A 27,013-nucleotide genomic window follows, 5' to 3' on the forward strand; every position below is an offset into this window, starting at 1 on the left:
GGGGTAACAGAGATCCAAAATTGATATTCACAGAGATGGGAAAAGCAATGAAAATAATGAATGCTAAAAATCTGTTTTTTTCACGTACTCAGAATTACCAGAAATGCTTCTAAGTAGCTATAAGCTCATTTTCAAATAATCACATCATTAGAATAAGCTTGAAAGCAATAATCAGATTGCAAAAATCTAAATATGGTACCTATATATGCAAATATAAAAATAGAAGTGGTATCTAAAAAACACAAGCCACTTCTCCAGGAGCAATTAATGACTCAGAAAAAAGGTGAAATTAAATTCCTCAGACTTATAAGATGTATAAGTCTACAGGACATGCTAATAAAATTAGCCAGAAACAAAGCTATAAAAATTACACTTATCAAAACCTTACCTAAAATTCTTTCTAGGTTAATATCATGTTTTGTTCTCTCTGCAATTTTTCCTGCTGTAGAAATGCCAAGGATTCTATTTTAATAAATTACAGGATAGGACTTGTACTATTATTTTGAAATGCGGAGTAATTTTATAAGTAGTTTGTTAGGAGCAGAACAGGAAAAGCTCCAGAGCAGGGGCCAGAGGCTCTGGAACCATGTGGGGCTACCTTTTAGCCAAGTTAACTTCTCTAGTCTCTTCATCTGTAAAATGCGGATAATGGTACCTTAATGTGTAGGGGTCTTGTGATAAATAAATAAAATAACGTATGCAGAACACTTAGTATACAGCCCTGAATAACATATAAGCTCCATGGAAACAAAATAGTGAAAGAGACAGGAGCTCTGACATGGACAAATCTAGGTTCAACCCCTGCCTCAGTTTCTTACTAGATGTGTGACCTTGGACAGGTGATTAAGTTTTGGGTCTCAGGTTCCATATCTATAAAGTGAGAATGGTATTTCATACACTGGAGGCCTCTTTATAAACAATACACGTGTGCCTGAGATAGCTAGTTGCCTAACCCATATTCATTTTCCTTTTTTCTCCTTACTAATAGAACCCATCTATTATTGAGAGAAGCAACATATGTAGTTAACAATTCATATTTTCCAAAGTCTCCCTGGCTGCTAGAGGCAGCCAGTGAGATATAAGCATAATCTCAGTTTAAAGGCATTCCCTCTTTGTGCATTTCCCGCTTTCTTCCTTCTTCCTGTCTAGAAGGCAGTCATGACAGCTAGAGCTTCAGCATCTATTTTGCGCCATGAGACAACCCATGGAAATGGAAGCCATAATCTAAGGACTGTGAAGCAGAAAGACAGAAAGATTCAGGATCCTTTAATGACTCTGAAGTTGTGGTGGTACCTCTGCCTATTTCTGGACTTTCTTAAGTGAGAGAAAAAAAAATACACCTTTATCATATTTAAGCCTCAATTATTTGGATTTACTGTTACATGAGTGTAAACCGAATGCTTGTGTAATTTTTGTACAGTATTTAAGCCAATGCTTGGCACATGATAGGGTTCAACAAATGGTAGCTGTTACTGGTTTTTCCTAGTCCCAGCTCTTAATAATCCAGTAACCTCTCTGTGTCAGTTTCTTCATCTATGGGCATAATATTTAGTATGCCTGTGCAGAAGAACTCTTAAGAGAACCTAAGAAATTTCTACAAAATTGTACAGTATTATTATTAACAATCCGTCATGAGCCTATCCCTCCTGGCTAAACAAATGATCACCACTTATTTTAGGGAAAGAATTCTAATAAACAGACAAATATCAGTGAAGCACCACCATCAGCAGTGTTCTTGCAGCAGCACTATCATCATTTATGTTTTTCATTTTCTTTGTATCAGTTCTAGAAGCGAGACCCCAAAAAGAGGTCCCTTTGCCCTGCCCCAAAGTGAAAAGGTCTCTGACCACATATAAAGGGTTGAAAGCCACAGTCAAAATCACAGCTAAAGTCCCACTGCGCTTTCGTGACAAAGCCCCGCCCATGCTGCCTCCCTGCTTCCCCTTACACGGAGTAGACACACCACTGCCCCGGAACAAAGTTTACACAAACACAAATCTCTCCCTTCCCCCTGTGTTTCCAGCAAAACGCTCTCACTGGCTGGGAATTTTCAGAAAGCTATAGGAAGCTTTTGGAACATGAGTTAGCTTTCCTTCTGATTTGGGTTGGTATACCATCCTCCAAAAACAGAGTAAATAGAAGAGATTCCTATGCACGATTATAGGAAAATTAATGTCAGTGAAGTATGAGGATATTTTTAGTCTGTGCTTTACCATAATAGGATGACCCTTACATTGTAACCACACGAAAGCAGTCATTTTAAGTTGATGCCTAAACACCCAGTACAAAGATACGTACCCTATGATTATTCAATGAGCAACTGTTGGCTGGCTAATGCAAGTCAAAACAAAAGCATCCCTGTTAAATTATAGACATTTTCACAGGAATTCACACGTGCTTCCACAGTGACAAAGTCTCTTTGGTTCAAATCTCATATGTGTATCCAGAGGCGTTAGTTTTGATGACTGTAACTCAAATGGCTCCAAGAAGCCTTACCTGCCATGGTGTACAGATGCAGTAGTGTTTGCACTGATTGGTGCAGGGCAAGAAGAGGCAGGTTGCCACTTGCTGCCCCGAGAGGTAGATGAACCAATGGTAATGGGTGAGGTAGCAGGAGATGAATTGCGATTGGCTGAAATGTAGGGACTTGTGGGGTCACTACTTCTACCAAATGAAGCACTGCAAAACAGTACACAGTCACTTTCTTCAGGACGTGCTGCTCACCCACCATTTCCCAGCACCACCTTCCCCCCAGATTGTGCATTAAAAGGAATGTAGACCAAAGAGAGGGTATGGCAACTGGGAAGTGGAGTGACCAACTCCAGCTAGAGCTGGGTCACTGGCAGCAAGCAGGCATCTGTCAATCATCCAAAAGAGTGAAGGAATGGGGAGGAGAGATAATATGCAATAAGAGAGAGCAGAAGAGTAGTATATTGGAATAGAATACAGGCTAAGAAAAAGAAGTATTAGGAAACAGAATAATCGTATTAGAAAAAGTAATTCCCGACAAACCCCAAGGCAAAAAATCATGCAACCCCAAATGTCTATCTGATACAGAAGTAGCCCCGCAGAAGCTAAAGTAAGACCAAGAATTTGGAGAGGTTTCGGAGTAGAAATTTAAAATTAAAGAGTGGAAAGGAATAAAAAGCTCTGTGGGGGGAAAACACATCTCTGAGAACCGTGGTTATTTAGCCTCAAACAAACACATCTTTGGGAGGATTCCAAGGCTGAAGTCTAGAAAGTAATATTGCATGGGCAATAGAAGGCAACTTTTTCTTGTTTCAAATGAAGATAAGTAGGAACCACCTCAACTGAAGTAAAAAAAATTATTTGGGTTAGAATTAAAAAAAAAAAACAAAAACTCCTTGACTATTACAGTAATGACACACTACAGGGGGTGAGCAAAATAAGCTATGAGGTCTTCTTTGGTAACAATGCATTTTACAGGGACATAGGAAAGGAATTTCTGCCTAAGGACAAGAGGTGAACTAGAAAATGGAAAGTATGCTGAGGTCCAGCACAGCCCAAGGCTGCCAAATATCTTCTTGTACTTTCTTTTTAAATTAGTGATAGCATATGATTCTTCCCTTTTGAAAAGATCATAAAATGAGATTTTATACAATCAAAAAATGCTTATGGGGCACCTGGGTGGCTCACTGGGTTGAACGTCCAACTCTCGATTTTGGCTCAGGTCATGATCTCATCATGATCTCATGGTTTGTGGGACTGAGCCCTGCGTTGGGTTCCATGCTGACAGTGCAGAGCCTGCTTGGGATTCTCTCTCCCTCTCTCTGCCCCTCCCCCACTCACCCACACATGCATTCTCTTTCTCTCTCTCTCAAAATAAATAAATTTAAAAAAATGCTTAAAGGGTGATAGAGGTTTGGAAATCCAAAGCATGAAGCAAGTTGTAGATCTTTTTTCAAAAAGCACTCACATTATTAAGCATGCTTTCCACCCTAAACAGAGGCAGTCCCTTTCTCTTGTGTTTACCATAATTATGCCAAACTACATCTAACCAGATGCTACTCATTCAATCCATTTGTTAATGATTTGGATCATGAAAAAGAACAACTCTACCCTACCACAGTGTAACTACGTGTTAGGAAATTAAAAGGCAGCTTTTTCTCTTTCCTAGATCTAGAACATCGTTTTCTTCGAAAAGTTTTCTTGGTCTTGGATGCAACTATGAGGAGTAATAATGTATCTAGATGGATTAAGGCCGTAGCCTTGAAGACAAAGAGGTGATAGTTTCATTGAGCCAAAAACACTGAGTTTGTATACTGAATAAAGCTTCAGTAAGGTCACTGAACTATATACCTGTGTACCTTCAAAGTTGACCCTTTTCTTACAGGATGTGTCTGCAGAACTTAAAGACCATTAAAAGGCAACAGTGGCTGTTTGTTTTATAGGTCACCAGTTCCCATGTTCTTATATTAACTAGTTGATAAGATTCTTTTGATCAAGTGGGAATAAGTTTTGAACCCAAATACATAGTTTATAACAAAAGGCCGTTTCTAGGGCAGCCAACCAATCATCTATAAAACCTAAAGATGAAGCCCATGGCATGAAGAGGCAGTTGGAGGGGCTGAGTAAATGAAAGTGAAGAAAGAATTCAAAGTAAGCAATGAGAATCAGATTCTTCCACATCAGCAGCAAAGTTCAAATTAATATACTAATTAAGTATATCTTATAGCTTAATGGCTCTGGCAAAGGTGCTTTGCTTGCTGGCTGGTACATGGCAAAGAAATAATTGCAGAAAAGACAATATAGGTGAGAAAAGGGAAGGAAACCCAAGTACCTTCTCTGCACCAAACTTGCGAGTTTCTCATCTTGATGGATCTGAGGGCCATTAAAGTCATAAAAAAAAAAAAAGACTCAAGTCCCTAAATTAACAGGCTTCAATTAATGAAACTTCTTTAATGCAATACAAAACTGTCCCCATTACCCTCCCCCCTCACCACCCTACAGGGTCCCTCCCTTCCTCCCCACGAAAATGTAACGAGATGAGAACTACTCGAGTTTTAGAAAAAGGAAAGCTAGCTACTGGACAAAAGTGATTTAAATTCAGTCCTACTCAGAGATTACTAGAAGTCACTTTCCAGTTGAAGACTTTAATAGGACTGAGAGGAGAGAGCATAAATTCAGATCTGTCTGTGGTAAGAATTTGGAATTAGCTTACCTTAACTCAGTTAGGAAAATAAATTAATGTTAATTTAAAATTAGTCAAGGCGTTACTCCCAAGAAATCTAAAAGTAATCCATTTTTTGATTCATTTTTGTGGTGCTAATTGGATATAAAACGACATGCAATTATGACCCATATACCCATGGCCAGAGTGAAGAAAAATCATCTCCCACCCCTGGGAGCCTGGTACCTTTTCAAGTAGGTTGATACATAGGTGGATGGAACAGCTGTCTGCGGAGTTTCCTTTCCCTTCGCTTCATCTCTCCACAGCTGCCGAGTATAGGACCCACTCCTCACTAGATTGACAGCTGATTCTCTGTAGAGGCACAAAAGAAAAACAAAACAGAACACTGATTCCTACCACCAGTTTTGTCCCCGATACAGTGCAAGCTGGGAGAGAAGAGCCAGAGAGGGAAAATGTAATACGGCTGAGGAAATAGATACATTTTCAAGTAATACTCTGTTTTATATACCTGTTTTCTTTATGGATAGAGGAGGAGTCTAGTATTACTGTCTGCTTTCTTTTATCAACTTCAAAGCTAACTAATTTCAATAGGTACCAAATCCTTATGTCAAAGATCTCCCAACTCTTTTGTAATGAGAAGTCACTTTTGTCTCTCCTTTAAAGGGTTTTACAAAGCAATAGGTTGTTCATAAGTAAGCAGAGAAGAGGATGGTGGGGAAGATAAACTCTGTCACAGAGCAAGAGGTAACTACCACAGAAGAGGAAACAGAAGAAATTGCTGGAAGCCTATTTAGTGTTACAAATAATAAGCCATCCAGGAAAGGACTACAGTAGGATTTCTAATCCATAATTGTTCCCTCAGGGCTGTGGCTACAAAAGCTGTGGGTCTCCATCTTTCACAAAGCTCTCCAGAATAGTTCTTCTCAAACTTTAATGTGCATGTGAATCACCCAGAGAATTTTGTTAAAATGCAGATTCTGATTCAGCAGGTCTGAGGTGGGACCTGAGATTCTGCATTACTAACGTGCTTCCAGGTGACATCAGTGCTGCTGGTGGGGAGGACCCCACCTCGAAATGCAAGGTTCTAGGTCAGGCTCTGCTCCGAGAGGCAGCAATACTTCAAAATCCTCACATTCATTTTAACCGATGAGGAAGACTTGAAATCTTATCTACGTACAAATTAGAAGTTGATCACTAATTAAATAACAATATTTCTGGTGTTTACTACGGAACAGGTCATGTGCCAGGCGCTAGGGGGTCCTTGCGAAACTAGACAGACATAACCCTACCTTTCCAGAGCCTGCTGGTGTACCAGAATGAATTCACCCTCGGCAGGGTCAGGGAAGACTTCCTAAAGACAATAATATCTAAGCTGAAGTGAGAGCCCGAAGGGCGGAGAACTGGCAAGGCAAGTGAGTAAAGGCTGGGAGGTGTGCTAAGAAGAAGGGAAAAACAATTCATGATGTGCTAAGGGCACCTGTGGAAAGACAGCAGCAGAGTGATGGCCAAGACATCACCATGCCTAGCAAAGTTCAAGAGGACCATCTTTGGGCCTGTATCAGGATTACCTGTTCTCCTTTTCTTCGACGTCACTTGTGTTGCTGAGCCTCCGGGGTGCTAGTGAACTAAAATAGCTCTTGTTTTCTCTCTCCTGTAAAATCAAAACAAGTAAAGCACAGAGGAGGTACAACACAATACTGATTCAGTGTAACATTTTGGGCAAAAAGCAGAGCTTAATATACATATATAATCTTATTTCTATATCCAATACCAATTCGGGTTTGAGTGGTATTATAAAAGGTTAGCTTTCAAAGGCTAATTCCTACTTTTCCTCCATTAAAAACCAATATGTAGGGAAATAATTCTCGTGGGAAAAGCCAGGATGATCAAATAAGGAAAACAGCAGCACAAATTACACACAGCAGCAGCCTTGCCAAGAGAGACAGAGCCTTTGAAAAGCCACAGACAGAAAGCTCCCCTCTCAAGTTCTTGATGAAATAAGTCTTATTTCCTCCTCAGTCTATCTTCTCGTGGAAACGCAGCTTCACATACAACAAATATGCTGCGGAATTAACCCAACCAATTACGCCTCACCCCCTGGAGGAGTCTCCAGAAACACAATATCGAGCAAAGGGACTCGGATTACAAGAAGACCTGACCCCAGAGAAGAGCATCAAGTGAGCCCTAGAAAATCTGGAACCAAAAGGTACGAAATAAAAATGCACTGATGGTGGATGATTATGTAGATGAGCTGTTTGTGAAGTTAGCCTGATCATATATCTAGTAATGAAAAGAATGAGACATTTAAACATTTTTCTTTAAGTGCTAATTTGCCTGAGCTTCATTAGGATTGAAAGCCCAGCTAAAGAACTTTGCTTTTAAACACTGAAAGAATATATCACTGGTATTGGCTTAAGGGAGCGTTTTAGGCCATACCCAAATTTTTATGTTTCTAATTTTTTTTACCCTAGGAGGGTAAGGAAGAATGAACATAAGGTATGCCAAAAGGTAAAGCATTTTTTCCTTTTATTGGCTGGGTAATAGCAAAAAAATAGCCACTGGATTAAACTACCATCATGCCATCTCCTTCTAAAGACTCTGTACTTCCAGAATCAAATTAGGGACCAGAAAACACTTTCATGCGTTCCTACGACTGAATTTTCACAGAAGGGAACTGCCCTGGAGTTCTCCCATACCCCGCCTAAACGGCACCTTATCTTTGTTGTCCAGCAGAGCAGAAATCCGAGGGCTTGATGATGACCGGTAGACAGAAGAGCCTCGGTCCCTTAGAGCTTCCCTGGAATTGGCCACCTCACTCAGCATGTTGTGGCTGCCAGTTTTTCTGAGTCCCAGTCTCCACGAAGAAGGAGATTCATCCTTGGGCTCTTCCGGCTTGTTAAAAAGGCTGGAGGAGAACTATGAGGGAAGAAGCAAAGAAAAGAAAAAAGAAAAGAGAAGAAAAGAAAAGAAGAGAAGGGGGAAAAAGGTCTTGATGATTCTTTTCAGTCTATTTGCCTTTCCCCACACTTAACTAAGTTCAGTGAGGCAATATAAGACAGTTCAAGGAGGACAAATACATGGCAGGCTTTCGGCCAGTGTTGCCTTCCTCACCTGGCAGACGCTAATAACCTCTCAAGGCTCCCTTTCTCCCCGAGCCAGAAATAGCCTTAGATTTGTAACACAGACAGAGTTGCTCTCTGAGAAATTAAACACTATTTGCTCTCTTAGCAATGAATGCTGACCTAGAACACTAGGAGATCCACATTCTAGTAAAAGCCTCTACTCTTGCTTGATTCACTGGGTAACTGAATATAGGACATTTTACTTTTCTAGGTCTCAACATGCTCATCTATAAAATGGTGTTAATGAGCTTAATTCCTTCTTATAATGTGTGGAGACTGGAAAACACGGAGGAGCCAACGTATAAATATGATTTAAGGTACTGTGATAAGACCGTGGGAAATTGATGTAAGTGAATACTAATAAAAATACTAAAAGCCACTCCACTCAAATTCTAATTGTTTATTTCAAGAAAATAGTTTATTTGATCTTGGCCATGTGTTTCAGATTTCACTGAGCAGCCAAATTAAAAAAGAAAAAAAAATGGTAGAAGTCACAGAGTTGCCTGCCATCTTTTAGATTATTGCCAGGAGAACATCTTTCAAAAACATCATTACCATTTCCATCACCATCATTTCATTAAAAAAAGAAAAACATTTTAACATCAGAAAAGAAAGCTTTCTGGAAAGCTTACAGCGTCTTTAATTACCTCATTTTACCATAAACCACAGAAAACATCACAGACTTAGTGTTAGCCCAAAGACCAGTCGGGGAACAACTGGTCTTTAGAGCAGGAAAGTAGTCCTTTCCTGGGATCGGGGGACCCCTCCGCAAGATGGCTGTGGTCTTTCTCCAGCTATCAGGCCACCTTTACTGCCTGGAGTAGCGAAAATGCAATGGAACCATTAAATCACTCACCTCCAGCTCACACTCAGATTTTCTCTTTTTAATTAGTCACCTGAATGTACGTATTTATGTACTCCTTCCAACTTTAGAGGCTCAATCATGTCAACTCTTTACAAGTCACCCTGATTCTGAGAGGAAAAGTGTTTTTCCCAGCATTATTTTAGCCAAGTGGAATACATCTGTGTCTCTCTCTCCCTCTCCTTCTCCCTCTGTGTGTGTGTGTGTGTGTGTGTGTGTGTGTGTGTGTATGTATGTATATATTTAAGTAGGCTGTATGCCCAATGTGGGGCTTGAACACATGACCCTGAAGTCATGAGTCACATGCTCTACCGACTGAGCCAGCCAGGTGCTCATGTATTTTTTTTTACTTAGTGTTTTTATTTTGTTTATTTTTTAAATGTTTATTTTTGAGAGAGAGAGAGACAGAGACAGAGACAGAGGGAGAGAGGGAGGGAAAGGCAGAGAGAGAAATGGACAGAGGATCCGAAGTGGGCTCTGCACTGACAGAAACAAGCCCGATGCGGGGCTCAAACTCACAAACCATGAGGTCATGACCCGAGCCAAAGTTGGACGCTCGACCAACTGAGCCACCCAGGTGCCCCAATTGAGTAATTTTCTTTTTAAAAAAATAAGAAGTCTAGTCACATCTAGAAGCAGTGGGAGTATGCGAGGTACAGCTAAATGACCGGATGATGAGTGAGGGCTGTGTTCTATCTGAAACATCTCTATGGATTCACAATGATGCTCTTAGGAATAATAAGTAACCAGACCTTTGTTTCCTCATCTCCACAATGATATCACAACCCTGTCTTTTCAATTCATGAGGTACTAAGAAGATCAGTAAGTTAGTATCTATAAAACCAGAGTTTTTTCATCAGCTTTCTTCCCAAGAACTCAGATCAATTCTTAACCTCAAAACTAACTGTTTACTTTGTAAAGCAGAGTCATTATTCAACTCCGTCTCACTGATTAGAAGCATCTCAGAGGCCTGGGCCGAGTAGCAGGAGGAGATGTCTCTGGTATTTCAACAAGTTCTTTCTACCTCTGCTCACTACTCATCATAAAGACTTTACTTATTAAAGTAAAATTTTAAACAAGAAGTAAGAAAGGATAGAAGTCCTCAAGTCAATTAATACCGAATGCTAGGTATTTTCCTAGCCTAGTCTGAGATTTACATATATTTACCTTAGCCTTAGATATGAAGAAGATAGGCAATTGACAAAATGTCTTTGGTCCAGATTACTATATCCTATGTTATCTAAACACATTGTAGCCAAATTTGTTTGGTGATGGATTTGTGGTTTTTGTGAGCAATGTTATAAATGCAATTATATGTGCCCACCCTCCAATTCCATACCCTGAAGTCCTAATCCCCAACGTGACTATATTTGGAGACAAGGAGTCTGTCCGCAATCTAGGAAGAGAGTCCTTACTAGGAACTGAGTCAGCTAGCACCGTGATCCTGAACATCCCAGACTCCAGAATTGTGAGAAATAGATTTCTATTGTTTAAAGGCACCCGGTTGGTGGTATTTTGTTGTAGCAAACTAAGCGGACTCAGACAGGCAAGAATCTATCTGAATTATCTTGCAAGAATGTATCTCTAAGGCCTTTCAAACTGTATGTTAGGATAGTAGGGGAAATATAATATTCAAATTAATTCCAAAATACTCACTCTCCTGGCTGAAGAGGCAGAGAAGGTATTCTGAGCTGGTGCTGGTATCTGTTCCGTAATAATACTCTTGCTTTCAGAGTTGGAATGGTTGTCAATGGTTTCTGGTTTTTTATCTATTATTTAAGACAAGAGAAGCAAGAAGTGCAAGTATGAAAATCTTATCTGTGTATATGTATGCACTTTTCTGCTAACAGAAAAGGTTTACCTATTATCAAAACAGATTATTAGGGCTATGTAATGCTTGGACTCAAACGAAAATGAAATCTCCAGCAACTATTGCCAAAAGGAAATAAACTCAATGGTATTCCTTTCTTGGTAGGCTCTAATTCCTTGATATATAACTGAAAACTTTCTCCATATTGTGTATCATACATAAAACTCATCAGTATGTACATACTAAGAATAAACTCTGTTTTGGGAAGTTGGGCAGGAAAAACCAGATAAGATCTTGCTTTCTAGCTAATTACAATCAAGAAAAGGGATAAGATGCATAATAATAATAGCAACAACACAAGCTCATATATAAGTTAGGTGCTAAATTGGTTGAGTCAGATTAAACAGGGCTTTGTGAATTCAGAGTAAATCCTCTGAGGGAGGAAACAACAAGGAAAGATGCCATAGAGAAAGCTGGAAGACAAATACCAATTGGCAGGAGAAAGAAATGCTATGAGTAATGACTCTGAAATCAAAATACATCTGTTGGTCAGTAAATTTAAGTCTAAGCAAGACTAATTTAAGCAGGCCTAATTAAAGTAATGAGTATTCTTGGGACTACAATAGGAAATAAAGGGAGAAAGGATTACAGAAAATATTATAAGGTAAACCATAGAACTATAGTAGGTGAAGCCTCTTAACAAACAGGAATACTTCGTCTTATAGGGCCATCAAGTGGAAATCTTGTCTGTCTCATTCACTGTTATATATCAGAGAGCCAGTACAGAGCCTGCACCTAGTAGGTGTGCTGGGGCCTTCTGATCTATGTACTCTGGAAACAGAGTCCCAGAGTAACCCACCTATGAACTATGTGACAATTTTTAAATTTTCTTTTTAACTTTTATTTATTTTTGAGAGACAGAGACAGAGCATGAATGGGGGAGGGGCAGAGAGAGAGGGAGACACAGAATCCGAAGCAGGCTCCAGGCTCTGAGCTGTCAGCACAAAGCCTGACACGGGGCTTGAACCCATGAACTGCGAGATCATGACCTGAGCCAAAGTCAGATGCTTAACCAACTGAGCCACCCAGGAACCCCGAATTATGTGACAATTTTAAGTCACATCCCAGCTGTGTGACATTGGGCAAATTACTTCACATATCTGAACCTCTATTTTCCTCACTGGCTAATCAGGGATTTAATTCTTGCCAATAAGTTGCTATAAAGACTAGAGACAAGGAGTGGCTGGGTGGCTCAGTCTGTTGAGTGTCTGACTTCAGCTCACATCATGATCTCGCGGCTCGTGAGTTCGAGCCCCACATCGGGCTTTGTGCTGACAGCCTGGAGCCTGCTTCAGATTCTGTGTCTCCCTCTCTCTCTGCCCCTCCTCCCACTCATGCTTTGTCTCTCAAAAATAAATAAACATTAAAAAAAAAAAGACTAGAGACGATGTGTTTAAACTGTACAGCTCAATGTCTGGCCATAATGAGTCCCTAGTTATTAATGCTATCATTTTTTTTGTGGTTATTGTGAATATTCAAGGCATTCTTTAAGTATTACCTGAGAATCTCTATCCCCAGGATATATACCTTCCTAGCCAAATGCAACAGACCATTACAGTAAGAAACTCCCAATGAATCTATAACCCTGTGTAGTGACCTCTCAAATTGACTCTGGGCTTGGCAATGTGACTTTCTATGGCCACTGGGACATTAGCAAATGTGACATAAGCAGAGGCTTGGAAAGTGCTTGTACACTGAGTCTTGCTCTTTCTACTTGTGGAATCCAACTGACGTATGAAGAAGCAGTGGCTAGTCTCCCTGATGATAAGAGAAACACTTGCTTCAAACATCCTAACCAAACACCAGAAAGGTGAGCAAGGCTATCCAGGACCAGCCATCCCCTAGCTGACTTACCAACTGACCACCAACACATAACTAAGTCCAGTATTATTACATGGGGGAGAGAAAAGCCATCCTAGTGAAGCCCTTCCCAAATTGCCAACTCCTAGAATTGGGTCCATAAAAATGGTTATTTTAAGCACCACTAAATTTGGGGACGGCTTGTTATTCAGCAATAGATAACTAATATACCAAATGTTTAAGCCAAATAAATAAAAAAGGAAAATAGAAATCCAAATCAAACAGCTTACATTCACCTCAAAATAGAATTAGTATTCTTTACAAATACATTTATATGTAAGACATATGAAAACTGTCATTTTATGAGGTTGTATCTATGGACCTTTAAAAACAGGATAAATGCAAAACCAAATCCAGGATAAATGCATTCAACAAATACCTGTTCAGTACATACATAATGTGTCAGGCATCATTTGGAAAGGTTTAGACATAATCCAGTTCCCCAAATTCTTCCAACATATATATATTTATTGAGCACCCCAGCATGTAGAAGGAAGGCCCTGTGCCAGGCTTTATGGAAGACAGAAAGATAAACAAGACACACAATACATTTCAGTGCTTCTGAAACTGGTTGGTAGGGGAAGAACAGAGGAGATGAGAAAGAAATAAATGGAAATAACACTCTTAGTGTAAGTAATAAAAAAGAGATTCAAACAAATAGCTACCAGTCAGAGGAGGGAAGAAACACTTGTATCTGTGATGATAAGGCTTCATAAAGGAAGTTGATTTGAGCTGGGCTTTGAGACATGAGTAAAACTTCAAATGGCAGAAATGAGCACGGTGGCTTGCTGCAACCATCTGGCTTCTGCCTACGTCAGGCTCCTGAAACTGCTCAGATTACCGGTGACTCCCTAATTGCTGTCTCTTTCTTGATCTCTCCCTTCCCACTCCTACCCTGGCTTTTCTGATGCAGAAATACATACTCTGGTTTTCCTCAACCTTTCTGACCATACCTTCTTTGCCTCCTTTACTTCCTAAACACACCATTCTTTTTTGTAACATCTTTTCTCTACAATCTCTCCCGTGGGAAATCTCATCTTTTCTACAGCTTTAGCTGTCACTTTTTAGGCAGATAATTTCTTTTTTTTTTTTTTATGAATATACCTTATTGTCAAATTGGCTTGCATACCAACACCCAGAACTCATCCCAACAAGTGCCCTCCTCAATGCCCATCACACATTTTCTCCTTTCCCCTAAACCCCATCTACCCTCAGTTTGTTTTCTGTATTTAAGAGTCTCTTGTGGTTTGCCTCCCTCCCTCTCTGTTTGTAACTATTTTCCCTCTTCCCTTCCCCCATGGTCTTCTGTTCAGTTTCTCAAGATCTACATATGAGTGAAAACATATGATATCTGCCTTTCTCTGACTGACTTATTTCACTCAGCATAACACCTTCCAGTTCCATCCACATTGCTGCATGATTTCATTCTTTCTCATTTTAGGCAAATAATTTCTATATTTCATTCTGCCCCTGCTACTCTGAGGAGTCCCAGACCAAAGTTAGGATCTTAGACATGCCACTTGCCAGGTATGAGACCCAATCTGCCTAACCTCCTACAGGGTCAATTTCCCATGATAATACAGTGATGATGATATGTATCTCAAAATATGTGGTTGTAAGTGCATTACAGAGTAAAAAAGCACTACACAAATGTAAAGTGTCGTTATAATCCCCCAAACTAAGCACAATCTTTCTTTTTTTAATTGAAATGTTTATTTATTTTTGAGAGAGAAGGAGAAAGAACAGGAGCAGGAGGAGAAGGGGCAGAGAGAGAGAGGGAGACAGAAGATTCAAAGCGGGCTTTGTGCTGACAGCAGAGAGCCTGATGTGGGGCTCGAACTCACAAACCGTGAGATCATGACTTGAGCCGAAATCAGACCCTTAACCCACTGAGCCACCCAGGCACCTAAATACAATCTTTCTTACTAGTGAATACCACTGACTACACTTATCTCTGTCATGTGGCATGTATTTGATTCATGTATCTGCCTTCCTATTCCCCTGTATCTCCTAGATGTGTTCAACAAAAGCATTTAATGAATGTGAATGCTTGTCCTGTGCCTGGCATCTCACAGAGACCTAGTTACGAGTAAATGATAAACTAGAGTTCCCAGCCGAGATGAGGAGTGCTACAACACAGATAAGTAAAAAGTGTTAGAGGGATACAAACAGGGGAGCGATTATCATGGGGTGGAAGAACAGTGAAGTGGTCCGTTCCTTTTCAGCTTCTTGTATAGGAAAACTAAAGAAAGGCTTCTTCAGTGTGGTAAATCCCATGGTTTCTCACAGAAATCACTCAATAAGCACTTGACGGCCAGAAATGAATTCGAAGACACAAATAAATGTCCAGGGATAGGAAAGCTCAGGGCATATTTGGGGAAACCAAACAATCCAGCATGGCTAGTTGATGATGCTGCCTAGGCCCTGGAAAGCACTGGAAAGGTGGGCTGGAGATGGATTATGAAAGATCTTAAAGGTCAGGCGATGGGGTTTGGGATTACTCCACAGGCAAAGCCATGGGTGAGGAAGGTGATCGTAGACAGTTTCTGGACAGGGGTGTAGCATCACCCCTGCCAAAGGGTGCTGTGGGTGTTTGACTCCAACAAGCAATGTAGAGATGGGCTGCAGGGCACCAGAGACCTGAGGCATGGGTACATACCACAAAACAATGATAGAAGTTCAGGTAGCTCCCTCCCATTCTTCTAATAGCTTGGTAGCCAACAAAGTGATCTAGCACAGAGCAAGACCAGATAGTAATACCTGAAGCCTAAGACACGTAAGTACTCAAAACACAGTAAAAACATAAAAAAAGATGAGTACTTACAAATTTTGATAGGTACTACACCAGCATTTCCAGAGTAGGCTATGCCTACTTAATAACAGAAATTCAAGGCTCCATGAGTAAAAGGTCATCTCCCATGCTACCAACTTAGCTAGTGCTTATCTTCTCTGCACAGTCAATGGTCTCTAATTGCCTTTGGTGACATTCGATGAGCTAATACTAATACTACCAATATAAGCCAGTGAGCTCAGGACACAAGTACGGTAAAATCTTAGTTATCATGAACTTCCAATTATCCATGAGAGCTATTGTGTTGCTTTTGAACCTCTATTGAGTAAAACCCAGTAGTTATCTCCTCAGCGTTTGCCTGACTGTATATCAAAACCTATGGGTGATTTTATAGCATGCTGATCTGACCATGTTTAGCAGCTCCCTCTCACTGTTGGGGGTCCTGTCTTGCCATATGATAAACTCAAGAAGTACCACATGAAGCATATATAGTAAGAGTCATAAAGGTAAATATGATTTTGTTCCTTCTTGAATCCCCAGCTCAGGAATTGAAGGAGCTTCACATTATCAGAAGGAAAAATAAAAAGATCTTGGGATTCTGTTTAGGGAATCGGATGAACCTGAAAACTAAATGCAAATTTTCACCAGTTGGTTAAAGAGACTTGACCAAATGTGCCTCTGCAAGATCTCATCTCCTCAGTCTCTTAGCATAGTGAGGTTTGGAATCTGGTCTCTCAATCCCACCAACCCGAGGTCAGACAGATGGTTCCTTTACATACACAAGAATTTTTGGTGCACCTTATCATATGGCTACATAGAAACTCGTACACATATTCTTAACATAGCTCACAGCTTTTACAACCGAGCTTTTACTCAAAATTGGATATCTTATCTTTGAAAACTAAACTTAAAGCTCTTTTTGGAGCCCTCTGAGGTCTCCTAGCTGTGATAAGCAGTGATCTCCTTGCATTATGGAAACAGGATCTTTGCATTACCTGCCTCCTTCTCGGTTTCTGACTCAGAAGCTTCATCTTCACCTTCCTCCTCCTCTGAGCTGGAGCTGCTGGACTCTTTGTTTTCTTCCTCCATTTCTTGGGACTTGGGTATCTCTTCTTCATAGAGCATCTTCTCTTTGCTAAATTAAAAAAGATGATTTGAGTGCAATTCAGAAATGGCAAACTATTCAAGTTCACTGATAATCAAGCATAAAGAGAACAAGTCTATAAACCTCTGTGCAGAAGGGGTAATAGAAATACATCAAATCCTTCTCAATTCTAAATTTTTTTGGATCTTTGGGTTTTTGCAGACTAAGGTTTAGTATTTAACTTCAGAGTATGACTTAAGCAGATTTCACCTGTTCAACACACAGGAAAAAGGAAGGCTATGAATCTTGATGGTGATGAAGCAAGCAAATATGTTTTAAAAGCCATTTAATAAATGTTTACTGAGTGCTTATTACATGCCAGAAATCATGCCAGGCCCTGGAATGGTGGTGAACAAAACACACATGGTCCCTGAGTTCACAGAACATATAGTTAGGGATGCAATGAGGACTAGGAACCCCTAAGCCAGGGGGGAAAATGTTGCACACAGTTTCGATTAATTTCTAAATGTAAAACACATTCATCCATCCTCAGTGTTTCCCCATATCTCAGTGCCACCTCCTTGCCCCTCAAAGATTCAAACACAGTTTCTTTACTATATAAATTCTCAAGCTAAGTATGTCACACACACATAGCACCCACACACAGCAGAGCTCATCACATTTTGCAAGCTCCGAATGTCTTACTTCTTAAAGAGTCCACTCTGCAACTTGCTGTTCAGGTCTGACTCAATGAGCTTATTCCGTGTCTCTTTTTCACTTCGAAGCTTGAAATTGAGAAAACAGAGAGAAAAGGAGGGAAGTTAACTACTGGTAAAAATTAGCAACAATGAGAACTCAAAATGGTATTGTCATTCTGAAGAAGACAGGACCAAAACCAAAAAGAAAGAACTGAGAAAAAGAGAAACACATCAGTTGGGTCTCTTTAGAAGACAATGACAGAGAACAATCTTCATCCAAGGTAGGAGAAAAAGCATGGGGTTAGAGGTTCAATAAAACTGCCCATATGAAATATCCAAACCCAATCTTCAAAAAAAGCCTGGCTTCTAGGGGCACCTGGCTGGCTCAGTCAGAAGAGCATGTGACTCTTGATCTGGGGGTCATGACTTCGAGCCCCACGTTGGGTATAGAGATTAATAAAAAAATAAATAAATAAACTTAAAACAAAAAAAAAAAAAGAAAGAAAGCCTGGCTTCTAGTAGACTAGGAAAAAAAAAAAGAAGGAACTCTGAAAGAATTCTTTATGACCACATACTGAATTAGGTCGGCAATAGTACTAATGGGGAAATAAGCCCTTAGAATAAATCATCTGGTCCTTAGATACATGCTCTGCACAAAAAGTGTTTATATCCCTGGACCCCAAAGTTAGGCATGGAGCAAAGATAAGCACCATTCCCAACATAGAAATGTTATTCAGTGAAAACATTATTTACGTTCAAAAACCAAACCATGCTGGGTAAAGGGTACACAGAAACTCTCTATATTATTTTTGCAACTTCTATGTGAGTCTAAAAATTATTTCAGAATAAAAAGTTTAAAAAAAACAACAAAAACCAGGGGCACCGGGTGGCTCATTTGGTTGAGCATCCAACTCTTGGTTTTGGCTCAGGTCATGATCTCAGAGATCAAGCCCCAAGTCAGGGTCTGCACTGACAGCACAGAGCTTGTTTGGGATTCTTTCTCTCTCTCTCTCTGCCTCTCCCCTGCTCATGCTCTCTTACTCTCAAAATAAATAAATGGACTTAAAAAAAAAAAACACCACCACTAAACTATGCAAAGTATACATCTTAGGAAGGTTGCTGCTGCTAAACAACAGCACCAATACTGTGTTTGCAAAGTCCTAAGTTTTAGTTTCGATTCCAGTTGCTCACTAAAGAAAACAAAACGAACTGGAAGTTGTGTTTGTCTGAGCTGTACATATGCAATTTTCCAACTAAGCCTTGAGGTAACGAGGATTTTCACTCTACCGGTGCAGATGTGGTGAACATGGGTGAGGTGAGACATGGCTGGTCTGTGCCATCAGTGAACTATATAGAGTTCTTTCTTTCAGAGCTGCTCTACGTTTCTCTTACTGGTGCTAACTTGAGTTCACATGCCCTGAGCCACAATCATGCAAAGGAAAGCTAATGATTTTTTTCTGTCCCACTCTGTTCAAACATCAACCCTGATCATCAATAACTGATCTTTAGGGGCGCCTGGGTGGCGCAGTCGGTTAAGCGTCCGACTTCAGCCAGGTCACGATCTCGCGGTCCGTGAGTTCGAGCCCCGCGTCGGGCTCTGGGCTGATGGCTCAGAACCTGGAGCCTGTTTCCGATTCTGTGTCTCCCTCTCTCTCTGCCCCTCCCCCGTTCATGCTCTGTCTCTCTCTGTCCCAAAAATAAATAAACTGTTGAAAAAAAAAAATTAAAAAAAAAAAAATAACTGATCTTTATTCTCCTTGCCCAAATCACTCATCCCACTTATGGGTAGAAAATGTAAATTGTTTACAGTTTGTCTTTATATTGGGTGGGTTTTCTCATTCCGCAGTCTATACGTGGGTACCGGTCTCCTATGTAGCGCTAAGCAACAGAATGGTACGTGCAGCCAAACAATAAAAGATTTAGAATGAGAAGGGAGAAGTGGATTGAATTCTGGATATCTGATGAATGCTGAATAAGTATGAGTCATTGACCAAGTACTGTCCAATGCCAAAAGGCAGTTTTAGTTTTGTGGCCTTGTTTGCTTTTTCAGAAAGAAATATATTCCTTTCTGTAGTGAATTTACTTTAAATAAAGATGTCCTTCCAGTCAATAGGGGAGAAAAAAGTTGATGAGATGTCCTCTACCCTGGTACTCCCTATTTGGAAAAACTGATTTGAACATACCACATTCACTTTCTAGAACTCAAGGGTAATTATTAGCTTATTGTTCTTGTCATCTTTTTAAAAATAGATTTTATTTTATTTTCTTAATGTTTGTTTATTTTTGAGAGAGAGGGGGGAAAACAGGAGCAGGGGTGGAGGGTGCAGAAAGAAAGGGGGACAGAAGGTCCAAAGTGGGTTCTGCACTAACAGCACAGAGCCTGATGTGGGGCTTGAACTCATGAATCATGAGATCATGACCTGAGCTGAAGTCAGATGCTTAACCAACTGAGCCACCCAGGCGCCCCTGTTCTTGTCATTTTTGACTTTCAGGTGCTTGAAGGCTATCTTATGATGAGTAAACTTTAACAACAATGGTTTTTGGAATATCTTCTAACAGACTATTGCTAGTCCCTGAAGGGAATAATGATCATCTCTGAAATGCAGATATGTCCATTTCAGCTCTCAGCAGACAACTAAAACAAGTGATTGAGATATCTGCAGTGGACTGCATTGTTATAAAAGCTTTAGAAATACATGTTTATTTATTTATTTTTCAGAGAGAGAGAGACGGAGCGAGTGAGCAAGTGCCAGTGGGAGAGGGGCTGGGAGGGGGGAGAGAGAATCCCAAGCAGGCTCCACACTGTCAGCACAGAGCCCGACTTGGGGCTCGAACCCACAAACCACGAGATCATGACCTGAGCTGAAATCAAGAGTTGGACACTTAACCACCCAGGCGCCCCCATTGTTACACTGTTACAAAAGCTTTAAAAGCATTAACTGAAGACTCACCACATTCTGCTTCTTCTGGAGCATCTCCAAGTGCTCCACAAGACCCTCATCAGCCACATCAAATGGTGTTTGGCCCTGGCAGAGAAAAGGGGTACCATGATCAACAGAAAACAGAAACAGCGATCACGTGACTTTATGGGAAAACTATTCAATACTCACTTTATGCCTTTGTTCCAATTGATAGCTGCTTCCCTAAAATCTATTCTGCATTATAACAATGCCTTCAACTAGCACAGAGGAAGAAACAAAACAAGGAACAGCAAGTCCTTTAAATACAAGTTTTTATAGTTTGTAAAACAGTATTGAGGAAAGCATCACATCATCTCTAATGCTTTATTGCCTTTTGGCAAATAATCAATTGAAGTTTCTCCTTGTACCTGTGCTAAAATGGTCTTAATTGCTCTGATAAATTCAATAAGGGGCTTTTACAAGCCTCAGAAGGAGGTTCAGGGCACATGTCATCTCCCTTGAAGTGAGAGAAGGGTATTTTTTTAGGAAATGTCAGCACAATTTAGGACGCTAACCCACAATCTGAGAGAAAGCTGGGTTCAGGAGAGATGTGAGGCAGGTAAGAACATTTACTAAATAAAAAGCCATGTCTCTGGATTCCTAGAAAATCAGTATTGTTGGGATAGGAGTTCCAAGGCTTCTAAAGTTGCTTGACATGAGGCTCAACAACACTATTTTCAGCCAGAGACAAGGATCTTTGTCATTATAATGTTTTTTCAGTGACTGGATGTGAGTAGAGCTCAGCTATTAAAAGTCCTTGAATTAAAAATGAAGCAAAATAACATCTTTCATACTTCACCACAAACAATAGCCTTAGGACTTCCAATGCTCATTTTTGCCAAGGGCAAATATCTTTTTTTCCTGTTTATTTTAGGGCCTTCAACATAAATAGAATCAGAATGCTAGGTCAGTAGAGTTTTATTTAACATAGCAAACCTCTCTGTGTGGATAATGAGGCAGGGGGGAGAGAGGAGGATGTGGGGAGCAGAGCCATAGCTGCCTGTGACGTATGTTTCCCTGGACAGTGAGCCTGGCCATTTAACTGAGACTTTAAGTTTTTGTTCTAGAGACCCAGCCACCAATCTCACTGCCCTTTTAGAAGGTCGGGCATACTAACCAGTTTGTTCCTGATATCCATATCACAGAGTGCTTCCGCCAGGATGGAGCAAGCCTCCTTCACACCCCAGTGCGCAGCAGCATGGAGGGGAGTCCAGCCATCATAATCCTGAACATTGAGTTCATAGCCAGCCTGGATTAAAAGTCTAAGAAGAAAACCCCAAACAAGATATTTATAGCCTCTATATTATAGTTTTCTGCCACATAAACTATCACCTAATTGATATTTCAGATTTTGGCCCTGAACCACTGGGGTCTTGTGATTATTTCTGTCCTCTAAGGCAGAGCTCAGGTTTCATAGTTACTACACTGAAAACCAATCATACAGAACAGTTATCAACCCTCTCTTAAAGGTCCTATGGCACTTCCTAGGCACACCCACGTTGCAGCATGGATGCAAACGTTTAGAAAGGTGTATACCTTTGAGATTAACCAAAGCCTAATTAATTATATTAGCCAAACCACATAATTCTGTTACAAGGTGTGTTTTCCACTTCTAGTGCAGGAAGGAAGAAACATGTAAAGTGAGAACTCAATTCTCTTCAGGGCACTTTACTTACTACCTTTCTAGTTGGCCTTTCCAGGACCCTGTAAGTTTCACTGTAGGCTGTCACACTTACAACCCTGCAAAGTATCTGCAGGGACTTCGTGCTAACTACAAAGCTATAATCTGTGCACAAGGAGGAAGAAAGGTAGGACTCCTGAGGTCCCAAACTGCACTGGCCTGAATGAGGTTCCCTTTATCACGGGCCTCCAGACACAAAGAACTCCAGAGAACGTCAACCAGGCCAGGGAAACCCCACGGTGGGTGGAATATGAAGCACTGGAAGAGTCTGGCCACGACTACACAGACAGTGCTATTAGCTACCCACGATTTGGGAAAGCCTGTCAACAGTAAGCACCAAGAGCTACATTCAGCATGTGTGGATGTAAGGAAAAATGGAACAGGCAGATGAGTAGAAACTAAATCCCTCATGTAAGATAAACTCTCCTAGTCTAGCTGGACACTGCACACTCAGTATCTGTAAAGTTCATCTAAAGAGCCAAAGAAATGATCTGTGTCCAAAAAGGACCAAAATGACCTGACAGAAATGATTCTGTCCTGTATTACCTGACACCAAAGGTGAAGATTGCAGGGAAAGTAGTGATAAACCAGAGAGGTCATGTAAGGTCATCTCTTAGGCCAGTCTACCTCAACTCTGTTTTATATCATGCACGTCAGTGAGAAGCTAAAGTGATAGTAGGAGGGTGGGAGGACCATCTATGGATTCATATCAGCAAAACATAAGAAAAGACTGCATGATCAGAGAAGAAAACAACAAAGAAAGAATTGCATCATAGTTGGAAATCGAACTCACCCCCTGCTTCCAAAACCCAGCTCGTTTTCTCCCAGTCTACCAAATTCCTGATTGATGTAAATGCACCATACCTGAGGACCTCAGAGTAGCCCTTGGCAGCCGCCACATGGAGGGCTGTGGCCCCTGAACGAGGCTGCCTTACATCTTCTATTTTCCCACTGTTGAGCCACTGGCGGGCATCCTGTAACATCTGTTGTTCTTCTTCTTTTCTTGACTGCTCTAGATCAACTCCTGCAGAAACCAGATAGCCAGCATTACTGTAGGTCCATTTAAATCTGACAGGATATTTTCCTTAGGTTCTAAACACATCATAAATAAAACCACAAATAACAGTTTAGTCACCAAGTTGGGTATTCATCAAGTTTACTCCTTATTTAGAAGAACAATGGCATTTTTACACATAGTAGTAGTTTTACCAGGGTTAAATCATCATTTTAAATACTATGTGATGGCAGTTCCATTAAAGGGACGTGCTTAAACTTGTTTTCAATTTTAAGAACATAAAGACCAAAAGAACATTAGTTTTGTATTATAATATTTGCACAATGCTGTACACTTCAAAGACCTTCTACATGTTACACCATTTTAGTTGGCCAATAATCCTTTGAGGTAAATATAACAAATTACTATCACTATTTAACAGATGAGGAAATAAGCATAGAAAGGTAAGGTGCCTTTGCTCAAGGCCACAAAATACATCAGAGCTGCCACTAGAACTCTGATATCCTAGGTCTCTGTCTGTTGCTCTTTTCCACTTACTACACCATAAGATTGGTAACCAAAAATCTTGGTTTCATGGGGCATCTGGATGGCAGTCGGTTGAGCGTCCGACTTTGGCTCAGGTCATGATCTCAAGGTCTGTAAGTTCAAGCCCCAATCGGGCTACCTGCTGTCAGCCTGTCAGTCCAGAGGCCACTTTGGATCCTCTGTCCCCTCTCTCTGCTTCTCCCCCACGTACACTCCCCCCAAAATAAATAAGTATTTTTTTAAAAATCTTGGTTTCAGGTATGATATACTTTAAAAAAATAATCTATCTCTAATGTTCAATTCCATATCAAGGGAAATATACTGACCTGAAGCTATAGAATCTAGAGTAGCTGAGTAGGTCATGTGTAGTTAAACTTCCAAGGGAATTTAGCTTTTGTTTCACTTTAAAACATTATGGAGGAACTCCCAAAAGTTCCTCCTTTTAGCCACCAACTCTCCAACATCTGTGCCAGTGAAAAGGGACAAAGGTGGGGCATTCCCCCTTATGTAAGATAATTACATGTCCCAAATACAAACATACCCATCCAAAGAGTTTTATACCCACAAGCAGGCTTTCTCTGTGTTTGGTCTACTCTCTTCCAACTCACTTCCTAAATGAGAACCTGTGAACTATCCAAGGATTACCTGTCTGATTTGGGGGGACAGACAGGGTGAAAGGGTAAACAATTTATTTTATTTCTTTTTTTCCCAGTGTCACTGAGATATGATAGATATATAATACTATGTAAGTTAGTTTTTACAACATGTTGATTTGACACTGACATACTGCAAAATGATCACTACAATAAAGTTAGTTAACAACCGCATCACCTCTCAAAATTACCATTTCTTTTTTGTGCTGGGAACATTTAAGATCGCCTAGCAACTTTCAAGTTCGTAATATTGTTAATTATAGTTACCATGCTGTACATTAGATCCCCAGAACTTATTTTATAACTGGAAGTCTGTACCCTTTCTTTGACCAATATCTCCCCATTCATCCCCACCCCCAGCCCCCCGGACACCACTATTCCACTCTCCATTTCTATGATATCATACAATATTTGTTTCTTTCTTTGTCTGACTTATTTCACTTAGCATGACGCCCTTATTTCACTTAGCATAAGGCCATCCATGTTGTACAGAGCAATATTTCCTCCTTTCTCATGGCTGGATAATATTCCATTATACACACACACACATATATATACACATATATATGTACGTTATATATATATACATATATATGTACGTTATATGTATACATATATATGTATGTTATATATATACACATACATACGTGTGTGTATATATATGTGTGTGTGCGTGTGTGTGTGTGTGTGTGTATATATATATATATATATATATATGTATATATAAATAAAATATCTTTATCCATTCATCCATAGAATGACACTTAGGTTCCTTCCATATCTTGGCTATTGTGAATAATGATGCATTGAAAATGGGAGTACAGGTTTCTCTTTAAGATCTTACTTTTATTTCCTTTGGATATATACCATGAAGTGGAACTGCTGGATCATATGGCAGTACTATTTTTAATTTTTTGAGGAAATTCCATACAGTTTTCCATAGTGACTGTACTAATATACATTCACACCAAACGTGTACAAGAGTTCCCTTTCCTCCACAGCCTCACCAACACTATTTCTTGTCTTTTTGATGACAGCCATTCAAACAGGTGTAAGGTGATATCTCACAGTGGTTTTGATTTGCATTTCCCTGATGATTAGTGCTATTGAACATTTTCTCATAACCTGTTGGCTATTTGTATGTCTTCTTTGAAAAAATGTCTATCCAGTTCCTCTGCCCATTTTTAAAAATTTTATTTAATTTATTGTTTTAACTTACATCCAAATTAGTTAGCATATAGTGCAACGATGATTTCAGGAGTAGATTCCTTAATGCCCCTTACCCATTTAGCCCATCCCCCTCCCACAACCCCTCCAGTAACCCTCTGTTTGTTCTCCATATTTAAGAGCCTCTTATGTTTTGTCCCCCTCCCTGTTTTTATATGATTTTTGCTTCCCTTCGCTTATGTTCATCTGTCTTGTATCTTAAAGCCCTCATATGAGTGAAGTCATATGATATTTGTCTTTCTCTAATTTCGCTTAGCATAATACCCTTTAATTCCATCCACGTAGTTGCAAATGGCAAGATTTCATTCTTTCTGATTGCCAAGTAATACTCCATTGTGTATGTGTATGTGTGTACACATACACCTCATTTTCTTTATCCATTCATCCATCAATAGACATTTGGGCTCTTTCCATACTTTGGCTATTGTTGATAGTGCTGCTATAAACATTGGGGTGCATGTGTCCCTTCAAAATAGCACACCTGTATCACTTGGATAAATACCTAGTAGTGCAATTGCTGGGTCGTAAGGTAGTTCTATTTTTAATTTTTAATTTTTCTATTTTTAATTTTAATTGTTTTCCAGAGTAGCTGCACCCAGTTTGCATTCCCACCAGCGGTTCAAAAGAGATCCTCTTTCTCTGCATCCTCGCCAACATCTGTTGTTGCCTGAGTTATTAATGTTAGCCATTCTGACAGGTGTGAGGTGGTATCTCATTGTGGTTTTGATTTGTATTTCCCTGATGGTAAGTTATATTGAGCATTTTATCATGCGTCGGTTGGCTATCTGGATGTCTTTTTTGGAGAAGTATCTACTTATGTCTTTTGCCCATTTCTTCACTGGATTATTTGTTTTTTGGGTGTTGAGTTTGATAAGTTCTTTATAAATTTTGGATCCTAACCCTTTATCTGATATGTCATTTGCAAATACTTTCTTCCATTCTGTCAGTTGCCTTTTAGTTTTGCTGACTGTTCCCTTCGCTCTGCAGAAGCTTTTTATTTTGATGAGGTCCGAGTAGTTCATTTTTGTTTTTGTTTCCTTTGCCTCCAGAGACGTGTTGAGTAAGAAGTTGCTGCGGCCAAGGTCAAAGAGACCTGCTTTCTCCTTGAGGATTTTGATCCTCTGCCCATTTTGTAAAGTTTATTTATTTATTTTGAGAGAAGAGAGCATGCGTGCATGTGCAGGGGAAGAGCAGAGGGGGAGAGAGAGGATCTCAAGCAGGTTCCATGCTGTCAGCGCAGAGCCCATTGTGGGACTTGATCCCATAAACTGCAAGATCGTGACCTGAGTCAAGATCGCGACCTGACTCAAAATCAAGAGTCAGACATTTAACCGACTGAGCCACCCAGGTGCCCCCATATACGGACTTTATAATGTTGAGGTACATTCTTTCTATATCCAGTTTGTTCAAATTTTTATCATGAAACGTTGTTGTCTTTTGTCGAATGCTTTTTCTGCATCTGTTGAAATGATCATGCAATTTTTACCTTTCATTCTATTGTTGTATATCATAT

At 40.1% G+C, this 27,013-nt stretch overlaps 1 protein-coding gene across 9 annotated transcripts in view; it reads right to left on the minus strand.

The window, feature by feature from the left end:
• PPP1R12B (protein phosphatase 1 regulatory subunit 12B) overlaps window positions 1-27,013 on the minus strand; it is a 222,571-nt gene that overhangs the window by 127,990 nt on the left and 67,568 nt on the right. For 5 of the 9 annotated variants that reach the window (XM_045456461.1, XM_045456459.1, XM_045456458.1 and 2 more), the window contains exons 4-13: window positions 22,945-23,104; window positions 21,517-21,661; window positions 20,391-20,465; window positions 17,447-17,526; window positions 16,653-16,792; window positions 10,793-10,905; window positions 7,865-8,068; window positions 6,721-6,803; window positions 5,378-5,503; window positions 2,497-2,679 (exon numbers count right to left, since the gene is read on the minus strand). In XM_045456461.1, the coding sequence (XP_045312417.1) occupies window positions 2,497-2,679; window positions 5,378-5,503; window positions 6,721-6,803; window positions 7,865-8,068; window positions 10,793-10,905; window positions 16,653-16,792; window positions 17,447-17,526; window positions 20,391-20,465; window positions 21,517-21,661; window positions 22,945-23,104 (1,309 nt within the window). Of the gene's footprint in view, window positions 1-2,496; window positions 2,680-4,801; window positions 4,843-5,377; window positions 5,504-6,720; window positions 6,804-7,864; window positions 8,069-10,792; window positions 10,906-16,652; window positions 16,793-17,446; window positions 17,527-20,390; window positions 20,466-21,516; window positions 21,662-22,944; window positions 23,105-27,013 lie in introns of those variants that run through there. The other 4 variants (XM_045456463.1, XM_045456462.1, XM_045456466.1 and 1 more) reach the window with 3 other exon arrangements.

Source organism: Leopardus geoffroyi, chromosome C3, assembly GCF_018350155.1.
Source record: "Leopardus geoffroyi isolate Oge1 chromosome C3, O.geoffroyi_Oge1_pat1.0, whole genome shotgun sequence".
Taxonomy (NCBI): domain Eukaryota; kingdom Metazoa; phylum Chordata; class Mammalia; order Carnivora; family Felidae; genus Leopardus; species Leopardus geoffroyi.